The sequence below is a fragment of the Martes martes genome (assembly GCF_963455335.1).
Source record: "Martes martes genome assembly, chromosome: 7".
Classification (NCBI taxonomy): Eukaryota; Metazoa; Chordata; class Mammalia; order Carnivora; family Mustelidae; genus Martes; species Martes martes.
This window is the reverse complement of record NC_137894.1, coordinates 96977594-96995086: the sequence shown is the minus strand read 5'-3', so window position 1 is coordinate 96995086 and position 17493 is coordinate 96977594. Positions and strand designations below refer to the sequence as shown.

The window sequence follows — 17493 nt, the reverse complement described above, 5'->3', positions numbered from 1 at the left end:
GTGTGAGGCCTGGCAGCTGACTAAAGCTTGAATCAAGGGGTAGAACAAGACCTACAGGCTTCACGGGAAGTGAGCCTATCAGCCTGAAAGTAATTGGTTCTTCATTCTCTCCAGCTCTGCCTCAGGCTTGGAGACAGATCTACAGGCAGGACTATCTATAGTGATCTGGGTTCTGCAAGAAGTTGCTTGTTGAGTTCTTATTTGGACCATGAAAGACTTTAGGTTGTTGATATTGTCCCGGAAATAACCTTTGATAATGTATGTGTGTGTATGTATACACATATAAATACACACACATGCGTGTGTGTGTGTGTGTATATATATATATACTGTGCTAAGAATTGGCAATAACTGATAAGAAAGTAGTCCAGAACGATTCTGAGTATTCTTAGCTTTGTATCATGATACTTAACATGATGACGTGTTATGAGCTTTGACTTGGCCTGTGCCTCCTATTCCAAAAGATTTTTCATCCTCGTCCCCTGAACATAAGGGCAGGATGAAGCTCACGTCTGTTTCTTGTAGCTCACTGCCAGTTTCGGTTGGTGTGCTGCTGCTGCTGTTTCCTCAGTGGTTCCCAGCCATGGTCTTTGAAAATGTATTTTACTGTCTCTTCAAAACCTTTCTTCTGTTCTCTTATTAGTTTACTGCTCTAGTAACTTCCTTCATGACAGCATTTGTCCTTATTCACTTACTGCTAAGTAACTCACCAAATTCAGGCATCTGTTCAATAATTTTGGCTACTCCAGCCAGTTTAATGATATCCTAAGGCTCCCTGATGTATGTAGCTTCTTGCAAAGAGCTGACCCTGGGTTAAATACAAGTCCCAGCAGTATCTAATTCTTCTTATTTGGGTTTGATTCAAACGACAAGGAAGGACATCCCACTTCTGTTTACATTTTCTGTTTTCCTTTTTAACCCAAAACAATGCATTTGATGAGGCAGATGACTGCAACTGCCTAATTCATTCTGTTGTTTTATAGAAAACCATTCAGAATATAAAAGTAGTTCTGGACTAAATTGCGGTGAATCAGTTGCCTCACTACACAATAATCAAATCTGAGATGGAAGCATTCATTTTTTCTAATGAGTTCTATTAAATGTGTACCAATGCTTAATTTAACCACATCTGTAATCCTTCATTCAGCATGGAATCACCACTGTTTCACATGAGACTGTTGTTCTGTAGCTTAGTCTTTTTTTTTTTTTTAATTTACTGTGTTCTGATTTTATAATTGACAGTGGAAATTTTATTTATAAATAGTGTATCATTTATGGCATGTGCTATTTACATAAGCTGGCTTCTAAACACAATGAAAATTCATTTTTTTCCCAAATGCTGCATCATACACTATTTATTTTAAAACTATTTCTAATCAAGGTTATAGTTAAAAGAGTATAATGTTCAAACCAAACATACAGAAATCTACAAACAAGTTGGCATATCATTAATAGTAATAGAACCAGGGCCATTTTGGGGTAAAAATAAAGATCTGTTTTTATCCATCTCTGATATTCTTTGTCACTACTTTCTAGATATAAACTGAATTTTGCACTTATGCTTTTTTTTGTTTTTGCACTTCTTTTTGATGTCCCTTGAGCTCATACAAGAGCTCCCCCAACATGTATGGGGGAATAAAAATTAGTTTCTAATTGACATGTTAAAATTTCCTGTTTAAAGCAATATTTTAATTTAAGCAAAAAAGAAGTATAACTGGGCTGGTCTTCATGATCATTTCTTTTGTTCTACTGTAGTTGGCAAAACTATTTGAATTCAGCCAAGTATTTGTGTCTAGTTTTTTTTTTTAAGATTTTTATTTTATTTATTTGATGCAGAGAGAGAGATCACAAGTAGGCAGAGAGAAGAAGGGAAGCAGGCTCCCTGCTGAGCAGAGAGCCCAATGCGGGGCTCGATCCCAGGACACTGAGATCATGACCTGAGCTGAAGGCAGTGGCTTAACCCACTGAGCCACTCAGGCACCCCTATGTCTAGTTTTAATAAAACCCTAGACTAAGATTACAAAATAGACAAATTAGCCAAAGAAAGGTGTGTATTATAAAGAACACAGGAATGTAGGATCATGGAAATGCATGCAAATCCTGGGAAGCGATAGAAATGCCTCAACAACCACTGACAGCCTTTCATAATTTACTCCACCAATGAATCTGAAATTTAGCTTTCAGTTTTTCATAATTGCACTTTTATGGTAACATGCTTCAATAACTTTAAAGTAAAAGGTAACAGTAATATGAATTACTGATAAAGTACAATAAAGAGTATCTGTGTTGCACATTTAGATCACTTAATTTTTTTAGTTTTTTTAATATATTTTTAAAAGATTTTATTTATCTGACAGAGAGAGAAAGAGACCACAAGTAGGCGAAGAGGCAGGGGGAGAAGCAGGCTCCCAGCTGAGCAGGGAACCTGATGAGGGGCTGGATCCCAGAACCCTGGGATCATGACCTGAGCCGAAGGCAGATGTTTAACCTACTGAGCCATCCAGGTGCCCTAAATCAGTTTAAAGAATTCTGTCATCATCTACAACAAAAGTTATCTACATAGATATTTATGTAAAATGAGGACTACATCAGAATTAAACTGCTACCTGGTTTCCATTTTTCTTAAAATGACTTAATGTGCATAGATTTTTACTTCCAACTTAGTAACTTCAGTGAGTCATGTCTGAATATTAATTTTCTACATGATGGACTCTCTGCTTCTGAAACATCATGATACAACATCCTTAAGGTCTGTTGATGATTATATAATATTTACTGCTGTTTAGGATCAACAATTTTAAATGATACTTTATATTGAAAGAAGACACTTATTGAATATTATTATTTTACTTCAAGTCTAATTTTAGTTCCAGAGAAGGCAGTGCCGTCTTAAAGGTTTGGATAAGATTTTCTTTTTCTCTTACTCCAGGAAGATCACTTAACAACAAATACTTGAGGTTTCTGCAGAAAAAGAAGAAAAAAAAATTACTTCGGTTGGTCTTTACTCTTACAGCATTAAAATAGACTCCATTAAAGGCTTTAAAAAAAAAAAAGTACACACAGAATGCATTTATATCACACTATACTATACTGTCAAAATGACTTTCAGAACAGCAATTTTAGGAGTGCTACTTTAAATGAAATTCATGCTAGGAACTAAGCCAGGCCTTGGGAAGTTTAGTTGTTCTGAATTATACCAATAATTCTTGCTGAATCTTTCCAAATACTATATATGTTTTATAGCATAGAACTCCTTTGCATGTGAAACATGAAACACGAATCTTAATCTAGAAAGGGATAAAAATTAGGGAAGTTCTTAAAGGAACTTCATTAAAAAAATGAAGCCTCAAAGCCTCAACTAATGTAAGAGATAATCTACTGCTTTTGGTTCCAATGTTTAAAACTTCTCTCCTAAAAAGAAATAAACTTAAAAAAAGCAGGGGGAGATGCCTGGCTGGCTTAGTCAGAAGAGCATGCAACTCTTGATCTTAAGATTGTGGGTTCAAACCCCACATTGGTTATAGAAATTACTAAAACAAAAAAACTTAAAATCTCTCAAACTTCCTGTGATACTGAGGTTAGTGTCAGAACATGGGGAAAAATGAAGAGGAAGCACAATAGCAAAATAAAAAGATGAAGAGGAAGCATAATAGCAAATGCCCACTGACCGCTTACTGGAGCAGGCATCATGCTAGGTGCCTTAATTATTATAAACAATAATTATTATAATAATAAGGTTGTTGTACTCATGGCCACACAGTGCAGCAGCCACTCCAAAATATGACTATTAAGTAAATACTTCTTTTTTAAAGAGATGTCCCCTAAGAATTGCAATAAAACATTAATGTATTAAGGTCGATAATTTTAACTGAAAGTAATTACAGATGAAAGTTAAGTCATTTTATGTATTTTTCCAAATCAAAAAAGGTTGCCACCTCTCAAATGTTTTAAATTCTAATTATTCAGGGCCCCTGGCTGGCTCAGTTGACAGAGCATGCAACTCTTCATCTCAGGGTTGAGAATTCAAGCCCCACACTGTGGACAGAGTTTACTTAAAAAACTTTTTTTTTTTAAATTTCTGATTATTCATTTTAACCTCATCATCAAGTTTCATTTTGGCACTGACCACCTACCTTAAGTGATATAAAGCAATGATTCCTTTGTCTGTGATATTCCCACATGAAATTATTTCCATTTCCAGTATGCTTTTTTGTAAATTTTCCAGTTTACCAAGTCTCTCCAAACAGTCATCCTCAATATAATGACACTTGCATAATCTTATTTTTTCAACGTGCTGTAGGCCCTCTGGGAGATAAGAGGTACATTTTAAGAATCTGCTTTACCATTAAGATAACCAGCTGTCCTAGTTTGGCCATGACTATTCTGGTTTTAGGGCTGAAAATCCTATGTCCTGGGAAACCTCTTAGTCCCCAGAAGACCTGGATAATGAGTTACCCTAATAACCATGCAAGATATTCACTATCCATGCTGTGCTGATGGACAGGACCATTCTGTAATCAGATGTTCAAGTATTGGAGGAAAGAAATGCCCACACAAGCAGAAGCTGTAGGGTAGGATCATTCTTACATTACTAAGAGTTTCTCAAATGATGGAAATTTGACAAAGGTAGTTTGATAAACAAGGCCTTGAATTTTAAACCAATAAGCATGAAATAAAGGCATGTAAAGACAAGCTTAGTGAAGGGAGAAAGGAGAAGAAGGTGTTTGTAACCTCTATTTAATTTTAAAGAATCACACACAGGACTCAAGACTGGATGGTACTGGAAAGGGTAAAAAGGAACACACCTATGACTGTAATAGTCAACTGCAACAAAATGTCACTGCAAATCACCCACGTTTCCCATGAGCAAATGACAGGGTAGTTACCCAGATGATCAAATCCAATTCTCATGATACAGGACTCGGTGGCATCAATTGCCTGGATCTTGTATTTGTCCAGAGGTCCTGTTGGGAGGTGGTTGTAGTCCTTCTGCCACCTCTCCTGGCCATGGTAGCGTACCATGGCCCCACAGCGTAGCAGCCACTCAGATGCTGCCCTATCGGGTCCCACGTCCTTGATACGTTCATAATCTACTCTGTTGGCAAGAGAACAAAAGCAGTTCATTTTTAGTATAATCACTAACTGCTCAGCTTTAGTCATCAGCATAAATATAGTACTTCAGCAACTTCTCCTTTCAGGTGACTGAGGCGGGAGAGAAGTTATGTTAGGAAGAGCCAGGTAAAAAAACACAGGATGGCTCTTCTTGCTCCCTTGTTTTTGTTTCCAAGTGAACTCAGTCAAGCTTATTATTTTTATATGGGTTTATCAGGCAGACATGAATCTTCATTGATTCATACGCAGCACTGTGCTTGACACCAGGAGGTTCTTGGTAACCATGGATTGAGTAAATGACTATACTTGGTTATTGTTTTTATTAAGGATAAAATATAAAAGGGACTAATTTTGAATCTATGTTCAAATTAATCTCATTAAGTGACTCTTATTAATTTCTACATATGCCCTTTCCTCTAGTTAGTTGTGTTAATGCTGTATTAAGCAATGAGATTAGTTTCATTACCTTCAAAATGGTATTTCTAAGCATGCCACACACTTTTTTGTTTTTTGTATTTTTTTAAAAGATTTTATTTATTTGACACAGAGAGACAATACTTACTTATCACAAGTAAGCAGAGAGGCAGGCAGAGAGAGAGGGAAGCAGGCTCCCTGCCGAGCAGAAAGCCCAACGCAGGGCTGGATCCCAGAGACCCTGGGATCATGACCTGAACCGAAGGCAGAGGCTTAACCCACTGAGCCACCCAGGCGCCCAATGCCACCCACTTTTTGAACAAGTTGAGTCCCCTGGTAGTATTAAAAAGGCTAACTACAGGGGTGCCTGGATGGCTCAGTGGGTTAAAGCCTCTGCCTTCGGCTCAGGTCATGATCTCAGGGTCCTGGGATCGAGCCCCGCATTGGGCTCTCTGCTCCGCAGGGAGCCTGCTTCCTCCTCTCTCTCTGCCTGCCTCTCTGCCTAGTGGTGATTTCTCTCTGTCAAATAAATAAAATATTAAAAAAAAAAAAGCCAACTATATCCCTTAAGAAGCCATAGAATATTCTAAAATTACATTTGCTGAGCTTTTTGGGTTACAAAAATAATACATTTTCATTTTAGAAAACTTGATAGGCAATAAAAGGACAAATAAAAAAAATCACCGAAATCCTGCAACATAGTATTTTGTAATCGATTTTTCTGGTCTTTATTCAATGTCTGTGTGTATATTTTATTCGTTTTTAAACAAAATTAGGATCCTATTACCTACCTTGTGCAAAAAAGCATTTGAAATACAAGAAATAATCAAATTAGCTACTGGGAACTTATCTAGCTGTAATAATGGCCATGTTTCTTCACTTCAGTTAGAGTAACTTACTTATTAAACACTGCATTCAACCAGCCCCAAAAGTTTCTGCAGTCACATGACCATGGGGGTTTCTTTAAGCCACACAACTGCTGGGAAATTCTTCCAAACAGCATCACTTGATCTAGACACACAAAACAGTATTCATATTAGATCATTAGCTGGCAATCCGAGCCATACATCCAGTAACTTACTTTACAATTTCAAAGTCAGTGCTCTTGTGCCAATAAAGCTGATGAGTCATTTACCACTCAAAGTTAACAAGCAAGTCACTCCTGTCTCTGTTTCTTGGTTTCTTTGCTGTAGAAAAGAGGGGCTGGATTGGAGGGTCTCCAACATCCAGCCTTGACGTTAAGTTTCACTCTTCAACCCTCAGTTGGGGTCTGCCCACAGTATCTCCAGCAGATGTCCGTCCAGTATTGCACTTACACAGTTGATGAAACCAGCTGTGCTCCCAGTCTACATTTCCAGTATCAAAATGACAAACCAAAATCAGCTAGGGAGCAGAGTGCCGAGGTTAAAATGCTTATAGCCAGGAAGGAAGAGGAGACATGAAAACAGACCTCTCTATGCCAAGGCTGCAAGTAGTAGCACCAGAACAGTGCAAACACAGACCTGTCCAAGGGCAGTTAGGAAAGACTGGGCAAGTAACCTCACCTCACTGACCCTTGGTTTTGTCACTTGTAAAATGAGATGATTTGCTCAGATGATTTCCAGCTGTAAAAAATTATAACCATGAGTTGAGAAAGTTTTCTTGATCAGAAACTAGGTTTCTGAGCTGAGTTTCAATCTGATTTATTTCAGTTCAAGCTTCTCTAGTAGTGAGCAATATCAGGGAAAACAAATATAAATGAAATGTGGTTTCAACCTTTGAGTTGCTGAAAAATTAATGCAGGGTGGAGTGAGGTAAAACAAGTTACCAGGTAGTTAAATGGTAGAACCTGAAAAATTCCTCAGAGTTAAAATAAGAATGGACCAGGATTTCAACAGGAGAAAGTATGTCAGCTGATTAGCTGAGGCAGAAACTTGTAGTTCAGTTTGGTGAGTACATGGGGATCCTGAGAAGAGAAGACAATCAATTTACACAGTCATATCAGGAAGGGTTTTGCAAGATCAGCAAGGGATTTTGGACTGTCTGCTGTAGGCAGTTGGGTCACTGAGGTTTTAGCAAAGAGCACTGGCATTGTTAGAGCTATGCTTCGGAATACTACTTGGCCAACAGCATCAACACCGAGGGTCCACAGAACAGAACAGAGAGACAGCTAACAATGGCTTTAACTACATGTGCCCATGGGAAAGGACCAAGTGGGTCAAGAATGGGAATGACCATTACAGAGTGGATTCCACATGGCTCAGTGAGATGCTGAGGCAAGGGCCCGAATAGTTGAAGAGGACACTAATAGTTTTGGTCCCAGGTCAACGGTTGGATGGTGATGTCATTAACAGAAGTCAGTATCAGGAGGACAGGTTATAGGTTTCCCCCACCTCCATCCCCAGTTTTTCTTTTTCTTTTTTTTTTTTTTTAAGATTTTATTTATTTATTTGACAGAAAGATCACAAGCCCGCAGAGAGGCAGGCAGGCAGAGAGAAGGAAGCAGGCTCCCCGCTGAGCATGGGGCCGGATGTGGGGCTCGATCCCGGGACCACGAGATCATGACCTGAGCTGAAGGCAGAGGATTTAACCCACTGCGCCACCCAGGCGCCCCAACCCCCAGTTTTTCATATTCAAAATATGAAGTGTTAGCAGAACTTCTAAGTGGAGATAACCAACAAATCATTAGAATCAAAGTCACAAAACGGGACAACAGGAATGAAGTTAGACCACTTAGACCATCCAAAGGTGAGGAAACTGAAGCCCTAATATTAAGTAACTTGCTGACACCCTAAATCCCTTCTGGAACAAGGTGGGGTATTAATAAATGCATGTATTTAAAAGGTTTGTTTAATGTTTCATGGCTAATTGGTGGCAGCACTGAAACTGGAACTTAGTTTTCCCTCCTTCCAGTCCAGGGCTTTTTCCTCAGTCCCAGATGGTATTAGAACTGGGGAAAAAGAAGACTAGAGAGAGGCCTGGGTGAGAACCACCTTAGAGCCAAGAAGTGACTGAAGATGTTGAGGTTCTAGAACAATGAGAGATGAGATCTATGGACAGAACCTGGGATCATCTCCCCTCTTCATCTCTTTTAAGGTTTTATTTGACAGAGAAAGAGTACACAAGCAGGCAGAGAGGCAGGCAGAAGGAGAGGGAGAAGCAGGCTCCCCGCTGATCAGGGGAGCTGGATGTGGGGTTTGATCCCAGGACCCCAGGATCATGACCTGAATGGAAGGCAGACACTAACCAACTGAGCCACGAAGGCACTCCTCTTCATTTCTTTTCTACAGTCATCTGCCTTCATTCCTGCAAACCTTCCCCATGCTATCACTCTTGTTCTTAGCCCTTCCTAGCTTTTTTTTTGAAAATTCTCTCCACCTGTGACATTTTTTAAAAAGATTATTTATTTATTTATTTATTTGATAGACGGAGATCACAAGTAGGCAGAGAAGCAGGCAGAGAGAGAGGAGGAAGCAGGCTCCCTGCGAGCAGAGAGCCCGAAGTGGGGCTCGATCCAAGGACTCTGGGATCATGACCTGAGCCAAAGGCAGAAGCTTTAACCCACTGACTGGGCCACCCAGGCTCCCCCTGTGACCACCTTTGATAACTCGACTGGCTGTCAATTTCACTTACCTGGGTTTTCTAGCTTCAACATAGGCTGTTCTATTTACCATCCCTCCCCATCCCACATCCCCATCCTGTCTGTAGAAATTTTACTCAACCTCAAGACCTCATTCATCTCCATCCATCCATCCATCCATCCATTCACTCAGTAAGTATTTACTGAAAGTTTGCTATACTCAGTGCCAGAGATACAATGGTAAGATTACAAAAACAAAGGAGAGACACAGAAAGACAAGGTTCCTTGTCCTCACAGAATGTATAGTCTAATGAAGACAGACAACATAAAAACAAATAAACATGCAATATGTCTTAATAGAGGTATGAACAAGTTCTGTGAAAGCCTAGAGGAGGGAGTAAAGAGAAGGTTTCACACTAGAGGTGTCTTTTGAGATGGGTCTTAAAGGATAATTAAGGGTTTTGAGTTAGGCAGAAAAAAAGAAAAGTATGCAGACCAAAAAGGACTTCAAGGATCACATCTTATTCATTGCCATTTTTCTTAGCACCTAGCACACTGCCATCCCCCTGATTCAAGAGTTTAATAAATATTTGCTAATTAGTAATCTTTAATGGTTGGTATATTTCCACAGAGACAGATAAAACCAGAGATACTGTTATTTAACAGGTAAATTAGAGTGGTCTGTGAAAACTGAGTATTTTTACTTGATTCATTTTGGTTCACCTTATAATTCAGCTTAAAGGAAAGATGAAATTTACACTCACTATGATCTCTAAAAATATTAGATGTTATATTTAAAATAATTTAAACATGACTATAAAAACTTTACTTGGCAATAAAGGTAAAAAAGGAAATTGGTAGGTTTTACATTCTCAACTGCCCCTGTGTTAATTGATTTTAGAAATTTCAGATGAATTCAAGCTGCTGCCTCTGAGAATGTTTTCTATAAGGAAAGAGGAGACCTCTAGTGGTGAGTTGGTGAATTTAGCTCTAACGATTGGGAAAAAAATGTTAACAGCAAGTTAAAAAAAGTCACTACTAAATTATTGCTTCAATAAATAATTCAGAAATTAAAATCATTTTAAAAAGCTCCTTCTTACTATCAGAACCTTGCTTAGGACAAATGTTTCTAAAAATTGCAATTATGCTTGTAACTTAGAGAAGGGCAGATCTCTGTGTCTAATTCAAAGAAAGATATACACAAAATGTTTCTGAGTAGGTTTGGTTGAGAGTTCCCATTTGCCTAAAAACAGTAAGGTTTTTTGTTTTTAAAGTGGAAGTTCTGTTTTTACTTATCTAGGCTATTAAGAGTGATGGCTAACTAAGTGGTTCAGAAGACTGAACTAAAGAACTCTTTTTTTTTTTAAAGAACTAATTCTTGAGGGTAAATAAAATTTGGAGGATGGGGTGGTACTGGAACTGGGGAGACCCTCCCCCAAATTACAGCCCCACCTCACTGCAAATCATTGACTCCAATTCTTATTCTTGAGGTGTGTAAAGTCTAATGAACTAGAACTGAAGAAATCATTAGGAATTGGAAGCAAAGGGGCGCCTAAGTGGCTCAGTGCGTTAAGCCTCTGCCTTCAGCTCAGGTCATGATCTCAGGGTCCGGGGATTGAGCCTGCATGGGGCTCCCTGCTCAGTGGGGAGCCTGCTTCTGCCCCTCTCTCTGCCTGCCTCTCTGCCTACTTGTGGCCTCTGTCATGTAAATAAATGAAAAAATCTAAAAAAAAAAAAAAAAAAAGAAAAGGAATTGGAAGCAAAATTCCCTAAAGCCATTCCTAGGCCAACATCACATGGAGCTCATTGAAGTAACACCTTACAGGTTCTGACATACATGGAAGATGAACATGAATTCTCAGCTAAGGGTGGTGTCATACCAAAGACATTATGCGGGTATATGAATGAATGTAAGGTGAGCTCTTGATTTGAAATTACTTAATTGAAACAAATCAATGTACAATTGAACCTAGGGGAGAGGGTAAACAGGAAACAACTCTATACAAAGAGCAGGTGTATTGTGAGTTCCTTCACCTTGCTAAACTAAGAAGCATGTACTCAAAATCACATGGTAAACAAGTCACTACTTTGGGTTCAACTGGCCCATGAAAGTCCGACCACAGACCATAGAAATGTATAATTCTGTATTTAACCTAGTTACAAACTGACTATGTGCTGTGCAAACTAAAAAATAACCATCTCCACTACATATCTATCAGCATGGCTAAAATAAAAAATAGTGACAACACCAATTACTGGTGATAAGGAGACACCAGATCACTCAAACATTGCTGGTGGGAATGTATAAAGGTACAGCCACTTTGGAAAACAGTTTAGCAATTTTTTACCAAACTAAACATGCGCTTATCATATGTATGACACAGCAACTGGACTCTTAGGCATTTATCCCACAGAAACAAAAACAGGTTCACACAAAAAGCAATACACTGATGTTCATAGCGGCTTTATTCCGAATAGCTGAGAACTAGAACAACTAAGTTGTCCTTCAATGGGTGAATGTTCAACCTATTGTGGTACATCCATACCATGAAATACTACTCAGCAATAATGAATAAACCTTTGATACATACAACAATATGGATGGATTTCAAGGGATTATGCTGAGTAAAAAAAAGCTAATTCCAAAAGAGTTATATACTTTATAATTCTGTTTATAGAACATTCTTGAAATGACAAAATTTTAGAAAGGGAGAACAGATTGGGAGGGGGTGCCCTGAAGAAGAGAAGTATAGTTACAAAAGGGCACCGGGAGGAATCCCTTGTGGTGATGGAAGCGTGCTGTAGCTTGACTGTGGTGGCAACACAACAATCTACACATGTGATAAAAATTACATAGAACCAGGGCAGCTGGGTGGCTCAGTCGGTTAAGTGTCTGCCTTCTGCTCAGGTCACGATCCCAGAGTCCTGGGATCCCATCAGACTCCCTGCTCAGCGGGGGGCTTGCTTCTCTCTCTACCTCTGCCTGCCACTCCCCCTGCTTTTGCTCTGTCACCAAATAAAAAAATAAATAAAATCTTTTTAAAAACCCATACATAGAACCAAATACACACATGTAAAACTGCAGAAATAATATCACCGGGATGTGTCAAAGTCAGTTTCCCGGTTATGATACTGTACTATATTTTTGCAAGATATTAGTATTGGGGGAGAATGGGTAAAGGGTATACAGGATCTCTATTGTTCCTTACAGATGTGTGGGACTCTACAATGATCTCAAAACAAAAAGTTGAATTTAACAAATAACCATCTCTTATTTTCTTCCCATTTGTGAAGGGAAAAGCAAGTAACATTCTACATTGTTTTCACAAATAAAATAGTCAACTGTCCCAGAAGTAAAATCATTTACACATAATAAAAGCAGTAATTTATTCAGTTGACCCTTGAGCAACCATCCCCCAGCTGTTGAAATCTGCATAGAAGTTATGACTTTTCAAATTTAACTAACAGACTTCTGTTTGATTAGAAGCCTAGTAACATAGCTAATGCATATTTTGCATGTTATATGTATTATATACTGTTTTTTTTTTTTAAGATTTATGCATTTGAAACAGAGCAAGGTTAGCACCAGCCAGCCAAAGAAGAGGGAGAGAGAAAGGGAGAATGGAGCTCTCGGCTGATCAGGGAGTCCAATGTGGGGCTCATCCCAGGTCCCTGGGATCATGACCTGAGCTGAAGGCAGATGCTTACCCAACCAAGCCACTCAGGTGCCCCTATATACTGTATTCTTATAATAAGGTAAACTAGAGGGGGGCCTGGGTGGCTCAGTGGGTTAAAGCCTCTGCCTTCTGCCCAGTCATGATCCCAGGGTTCTGGGATGGAGGCTGGCATCGGCTCTCAGCTCAGTGGGGAGCCTGCTTCCTCCTCTCTCTCTCTCTGCCTGCCTCTCCGCCTACTTGTGATCTCTGTCAAATTAAAAAAAATAATAAGGTAAACTAGAGAAAATAAAATGGTAAGAAAATCCCAAGGAAAATACATTTACAGTACTGTACTGGATTTACTGAAAAAGATCTGCCTGTAAGTGGACCAGGATAGTTCAAACCCAAGCTCTTCAAGGGTCTTCCCTGTGCTAAACACCCATGAGCCTTTTCTCATGGACTCCACACAAGAGTCCTATGAGAGGGACACGGCTTGTACTCCTGGTCCACAGAGGAGGATCTGAGGCAAAGAGGCGAAATGACTTCCCCAAGCCACCAGACTAAAACCTGGAACCAAATTCAAACAAAATTCTTCCAGCCATACAGTTTTTAACGTTCTACTTTTGTTCTGTTCAGTTGTTCTGACCCTAAAAATTAAAAACTTCCATCAAGCACGGAGGACAGGTGGGGAACTGCCACGGGAACAGTGAATCAACTTATTGATCAGATGGTCACTTGGGGATGACACAGCCCACCTCCCTCACCTTACAGATAAAGAAACGGGGTGAAGAGACCGGTACAAGTGAGTCGCTGTACCCAGCCCCACGCAGCATATTTAAAACCGTATCTCGACCCAGTATTTAAGGAGACAGACCGCTATATGATAGCAGAGAGGACACCGCCAGGAGCCCCGCAAAAACAAGGCCAGAAGACTACAGGCTGCCAGGCGTTGCCGTGACCAAGAGCCTCCGTCCGGAGCCAGGGCCAGGGCTGGACAGCCAGCACTCCTCCATGGGCACTTGGCCTGGCGGGGGCCAGGATGGAGACCTCCGGTGGCCAGCAGCGGGCGGGAGCCAGGCCGAGCGGGAGGCAGGGAGGCCGCTGGACCCGCCCATAGGAGAGTTTTCAACCCCCTGTCACGCCCCGACTTTCTCCCAAAGTCCAGAGGACGCTGGGCGGTGAACACCGAGGACGCACAACTCGACAGGCCAGCTTTTCAGTCGACCCAGACGTGGGAGAAGGAAAAGGGCAGAGCGTAACCACCACCCTAGACCCGCCTCGCTCAAGGCCTAGCTCCTCTACTCACAGCACCGAAGGAAGGGAGGGAACGAGCGAGCGAGCGTGCCGCGCGTCTACGGCGCCGCCGGCCTGCCCTTCGCCCTCCGCCGCGCGCGTCCATTGGCCACTGGCGCCGCCCTCACGTGGGGCGTCGGTGAGCGCCTCATTGGCCCCTGGGTGGGGGGCGGGGCTAGACAGCGCGGGGAGCCGTGGAGCGTCGGGCTGCAGTGGGCAGAGCTGGGGGCTGAGAGACGGCAGGGGAGAGGGCGCAGGCGATGGTGCTGGCGCTGCGTTACCTGAGCGGTGCCTGCGGCCGGGTCCGCGGGGGTCTTCCCGGGGGCTTCGCTGCGGCGTACCGGCCGGCGCCGGGGAGGCCCTGGCCGCTGTGCCAAGGTGGCCGTAGAGCCAGCACCCGGTGAGTAGCCGCTGGCCTGCCCTCGTCGCTTGTGCTACTACTGCTTCTTTCCGAGGTGCCTCTTGCTGGACCTGTGCCCCTGCTGTACTTCCCTGTCCCGGGCGTGAGAGAAGGTCAAGATCCTGTGGATCCCAGGCGTTCCTTTGTAGGATTCATTCGTTGTGTTGCGTGCCGGATGCAAAGAGTAAGGCAGCGATGAGTAGAGAGGTCTAGAGCAGTTCTGGTTTTGAATACCACCCCTCCACTTCCTATTCAGTCCTTGGGTGGGTTACTGTAGCTCCTTAAATGCTCAGTTGTGAGTAGGATCCTAGTCTTTCCCGTAGGTGGTCGTTTTGAAGCTTAAAGGACCTACCACACGAAGCAATCAAATAAACTGTTTATTTGCTGGCATCCCTGGTGTTTCTTGGAAGACCGGGACCAGTTCTTAAATCAGTCGGTTCCTGGCAAACACTGCGTAGAGTTGCCCCTGTGAGAAGCAGCTCAGTTGCTAATCAAAGCCTGCACAAGTGAGTGTCCTGTGATTTGAAGTTTGGAGGTCACATTAAAAACCACCGTCTTTCTCTGCTTTCTGGAGAGGGCGTGGCTTATGCTAAGGCTTTAAAGCTGGAAAGCTCTTGGCTATTTCCAGAACTAGAAGGTGGGTAAGATGAGTGTGACTGTTCTTGGAACAGAGATGGTGTGGAATGACACTGGAGAGAGGCTCCATCACAGCAGGGATTTTCATTTTATTTTACCCACATGGAATTTTATTCTAAGAGCATTGGGAGACTTTTAAAGGATTTTTAAGAAGAGGGAGTGATTAAATGTTGAGGTTTCAAAAGTTGACTGGCTGCTGTGTGTTAGTGGTTTGGAGGAGGTTAGAGTGGGATAGGACTTGTGAGTCATGGTGGGCGAGCGTAGACAATTATCTTGGGATTGCTTTTCTTAAGGGAGGAAAAGTAGGGTTAGTGAAGGTTTTGTTTATACTTCTTATTTTGAAATAATTATAGGTCCATGGGAAGTTGCAAAAAAACCCAAGAAGCAAACCCCAAACCAGTGTTTATATACCCTTCAGCCAATTTACCCCAATGATAGCATCTTACCTAACTACAGTATAGTATCAAAACTAGGAAATTGAGATTGGCACAATCCACAGACCTTGTTCAGATTTCATCAGCTTTTATATGCATTCATTTGTGTGTTTCTATTCAATTTAATTGTGTTAATTTGTGTAACTGCCACCATAAAATACAGAAATGTTTCATTACCACAGAGACATCTTTTGTGTTACCAGTCCCTTTATTTTTTTATTTATTTATTTTTAAAGATTTTATTTATTTATTTGATGGACAGAGATCACAAGTAGGCAGAGAGGCAGGCAGAGAGAGAGGAGGAAGCAGGCTCCCTGCGAGCAGAGAGCCCGATGTGGGGCTCGGTCCCAGGACCCTGAGATCATGACCTGAGCCGAAGGCAGAGGCTTTAAACCACTGAGCCACCCAGGCATCCCTACCAGTCCCTTTATATTCACATCCCATCTTCTCCACCCTTCCTAACCCTTGGCAATCACTAATCTATTCTCTAGCTCTAAAATTTTGTCATTTTGAGAATATTCTGTAAGTGGAGTCACACAGTATATAACCTTTAGAGATTGGCTTTTTTCACACAGCATGATGTCTTTGAGATTCATCCAAGGTGTTCCCTATAATGAAAGTGGGTTCCTTTTCACTGTTGAGTAGCGTTCCTCGGTATGGATGTTATACAGTTTGACCATTTACCAGTTGAAGGATATCTGGACTATTTCTAATTTTGGACTATCATTATTAAAGCTGCTGTGAACATTTATGTACAGGTTTTTATATGATCATAGGTTTTTATTTTTCTGAGATAAACGCCCAAGAGTGTAGTTGCTAAGACATGTTTAGTTAGTACATGCTTGATTTTTTTTCATTGTGGGGATGGTTTTTATTTTATTTATTTTTAAATATATTATTTATTTATTTATTTAAGAGAGCACAAGGGAGGGAAAGTGCAGAAGGAGAAGCAGACTCTGCTGAGCAGGGAGCCTGGCGCAGGGCTCCATCCCAGGATCCAGGGATAATGACCTGAGCCGAAGTCATATGCCTAACCAACTGAGCCACCCAGGTGCCCCTATAGACATGTTTTTTAATGTAGAGCCATAAAAGGAATATCCATTGTGAAATATTGAGTATTGATTTATAAAAGAAAAGTATACCAGTGCTTCCCAAGGAAGTATAAAACATGAAGTCATGCACCTGGGTTTCAGGTTCTGAATATTAGAATTTCCCTTACAGAAAGACTTGAGATGAGTAGAGTCCATATTTGGGACTCCAAAAGATACCATTATATCCTTTAATATCTTCAACAATCCAAAGAATGGCCTGAGGAAGAGTGGGAGACCAATGATGTGGCCCAAGTTGGGTAAGATATAAGCCCAAAGATCTGTTTTTCCTATATACAAGTGACAGCAGAACAAAGGAAGTTGTGCCACCGTCAAGGCCGACAGCAATTATCTGACTGGAGTGGAATGTGTTACACAATGGCAGATTTATGTTTAGCTTTTTAAGAAACTGCTATACTCTTTTTCCAAGGTGGCTGTACTATTTTACATTCCTCCCAGAAGTGTGTGAGTGATCCAGTTCCTCCTCATTCTCACCAGAATTTGGTGCTACCATTTTTTTTTTTTAATTTTAGCCATTCTGATAGGGGTGTAGGGATATCTCATTGTAGTTTTAATTCGCTTTCCCTAATGACTAATGGTAGTGAACATCTTTTGATGTGCTTGTTTGCCATCTATATATCTTTCCTCTTTGATGAAATGGTTTGTTCATATCTTTTGCCCATTTTTAAAAATTTTTATTTTATTTTTTTCAGTGTTCCAAAATTCATTGTTTATGCAGCACACCCAGTGCTCCATGCAATACGTGCCCTCCTTAATATCCACCACCAGGCTCAACCAACCCCCCACCCACTCCCCTCCAAAATCCTCAACCAACCCCCCACCCACTCCCCTCCAAAATCCTCAGTATGTTTCTCAGAGTCCACAGTCTCTCATGGTTTGT

The 17493-nt window shown here is 41.1% G+C and overlaps 2 protein-coding genes across 4 annotated transcripts in view; one reads left to right on the top strand and one right to left on the bottom strand.

Moving 5' to 3' along the window:
* Nucleotides 1-1829: 1829 nt before the first annotated feature.
* On the bottom strand, nucleotides 1830-14133 carry DMAC2L (distal membrane arm assembly component 2 like). 2 transcript variants are annotated; one of them, XM_080807906.1, is made up of 5 exons: nucleotides 14048-14133; nucleotides 6426-6537; nucleotides 4887-5095; nucleotides 4134-4305; nucleotides 1830-2961 (listed from the first exon to the last, which is right to left on the bottom strand). In XM_080807906.1, the coding sequence occupies exons 2-5, from the start codon at nucleotides 6527-6529 to the stop codon at nucleotides 2847-2849; spliced, it is 600 nt and encodes a 199-aa protein (XP_080664032.1). In that variant the 5' UTR covers nucleotides 6530-6537; nucleotides 14048-14133; the 3' UTR covers nucleotides 1830-2846. The 2 variants fall into 2 exon arrangements, with proteins under 2 accessions (XP_080664032.1, XP_080664031.1); XM_080807905.1 differs by lacking the exon at nucleotides 14048-14133 and adding an exon at nucleotides 6662-6872.
* An 85-nt stretch (nucleotides 14134-14218) lies between these two features.
* L2HGDH (L-2-hydroxyglutarate dehydrogenase) overlaps nucleotides 14219-17493 on the top strand; it is a 42903-nt gene continuing 39628 nt past the window's right edge. The window contains exon 1 of one of the 2 annotated variants that reach the window (XM_080807900.1): nucleotides 14219-14434. In XM_080807900.1, coding sequence (XP_080664026.1) covers nucleotides 14295-14434 — 140 coding nt within the window. In that variant the 5' untranslated portion in view covers nucleotides 14219-14294. The remainder of the gene's footprint in view (nucleotides 14435-17493) is intronic. The other variant, XM_080807902.1, reaches the window with a different exon arrangement.

What these genes read in the sequence shown, in the direction of transcription:
- DMAC2L (XM_080807905.1), bottom strand. Translation starts at nt 6,752, where the DNA reads ATGTTGGAGACCCTCCAATCCAGCCCCTCTTTTCTACAGCAAAGAAAC. An exon ending in TTGCTTGTTAACTTTGAGTG is followed by an intron (nt 6,538 to 6,661) that starts GTAAATGACTCA and finishes TTGTGTGTCTAG; the next exon opens with ATCAAGTGATGCTGTTTGGA. An exon ending in AATTGGATTTGATCATCTGG is followed by an intron (nt 4,306 to 4,886) that starts GTAACTACCCTG and finishes CTTATCTCCCAG; the next exon opens with AGGGCCTACAGCACGTTGAA.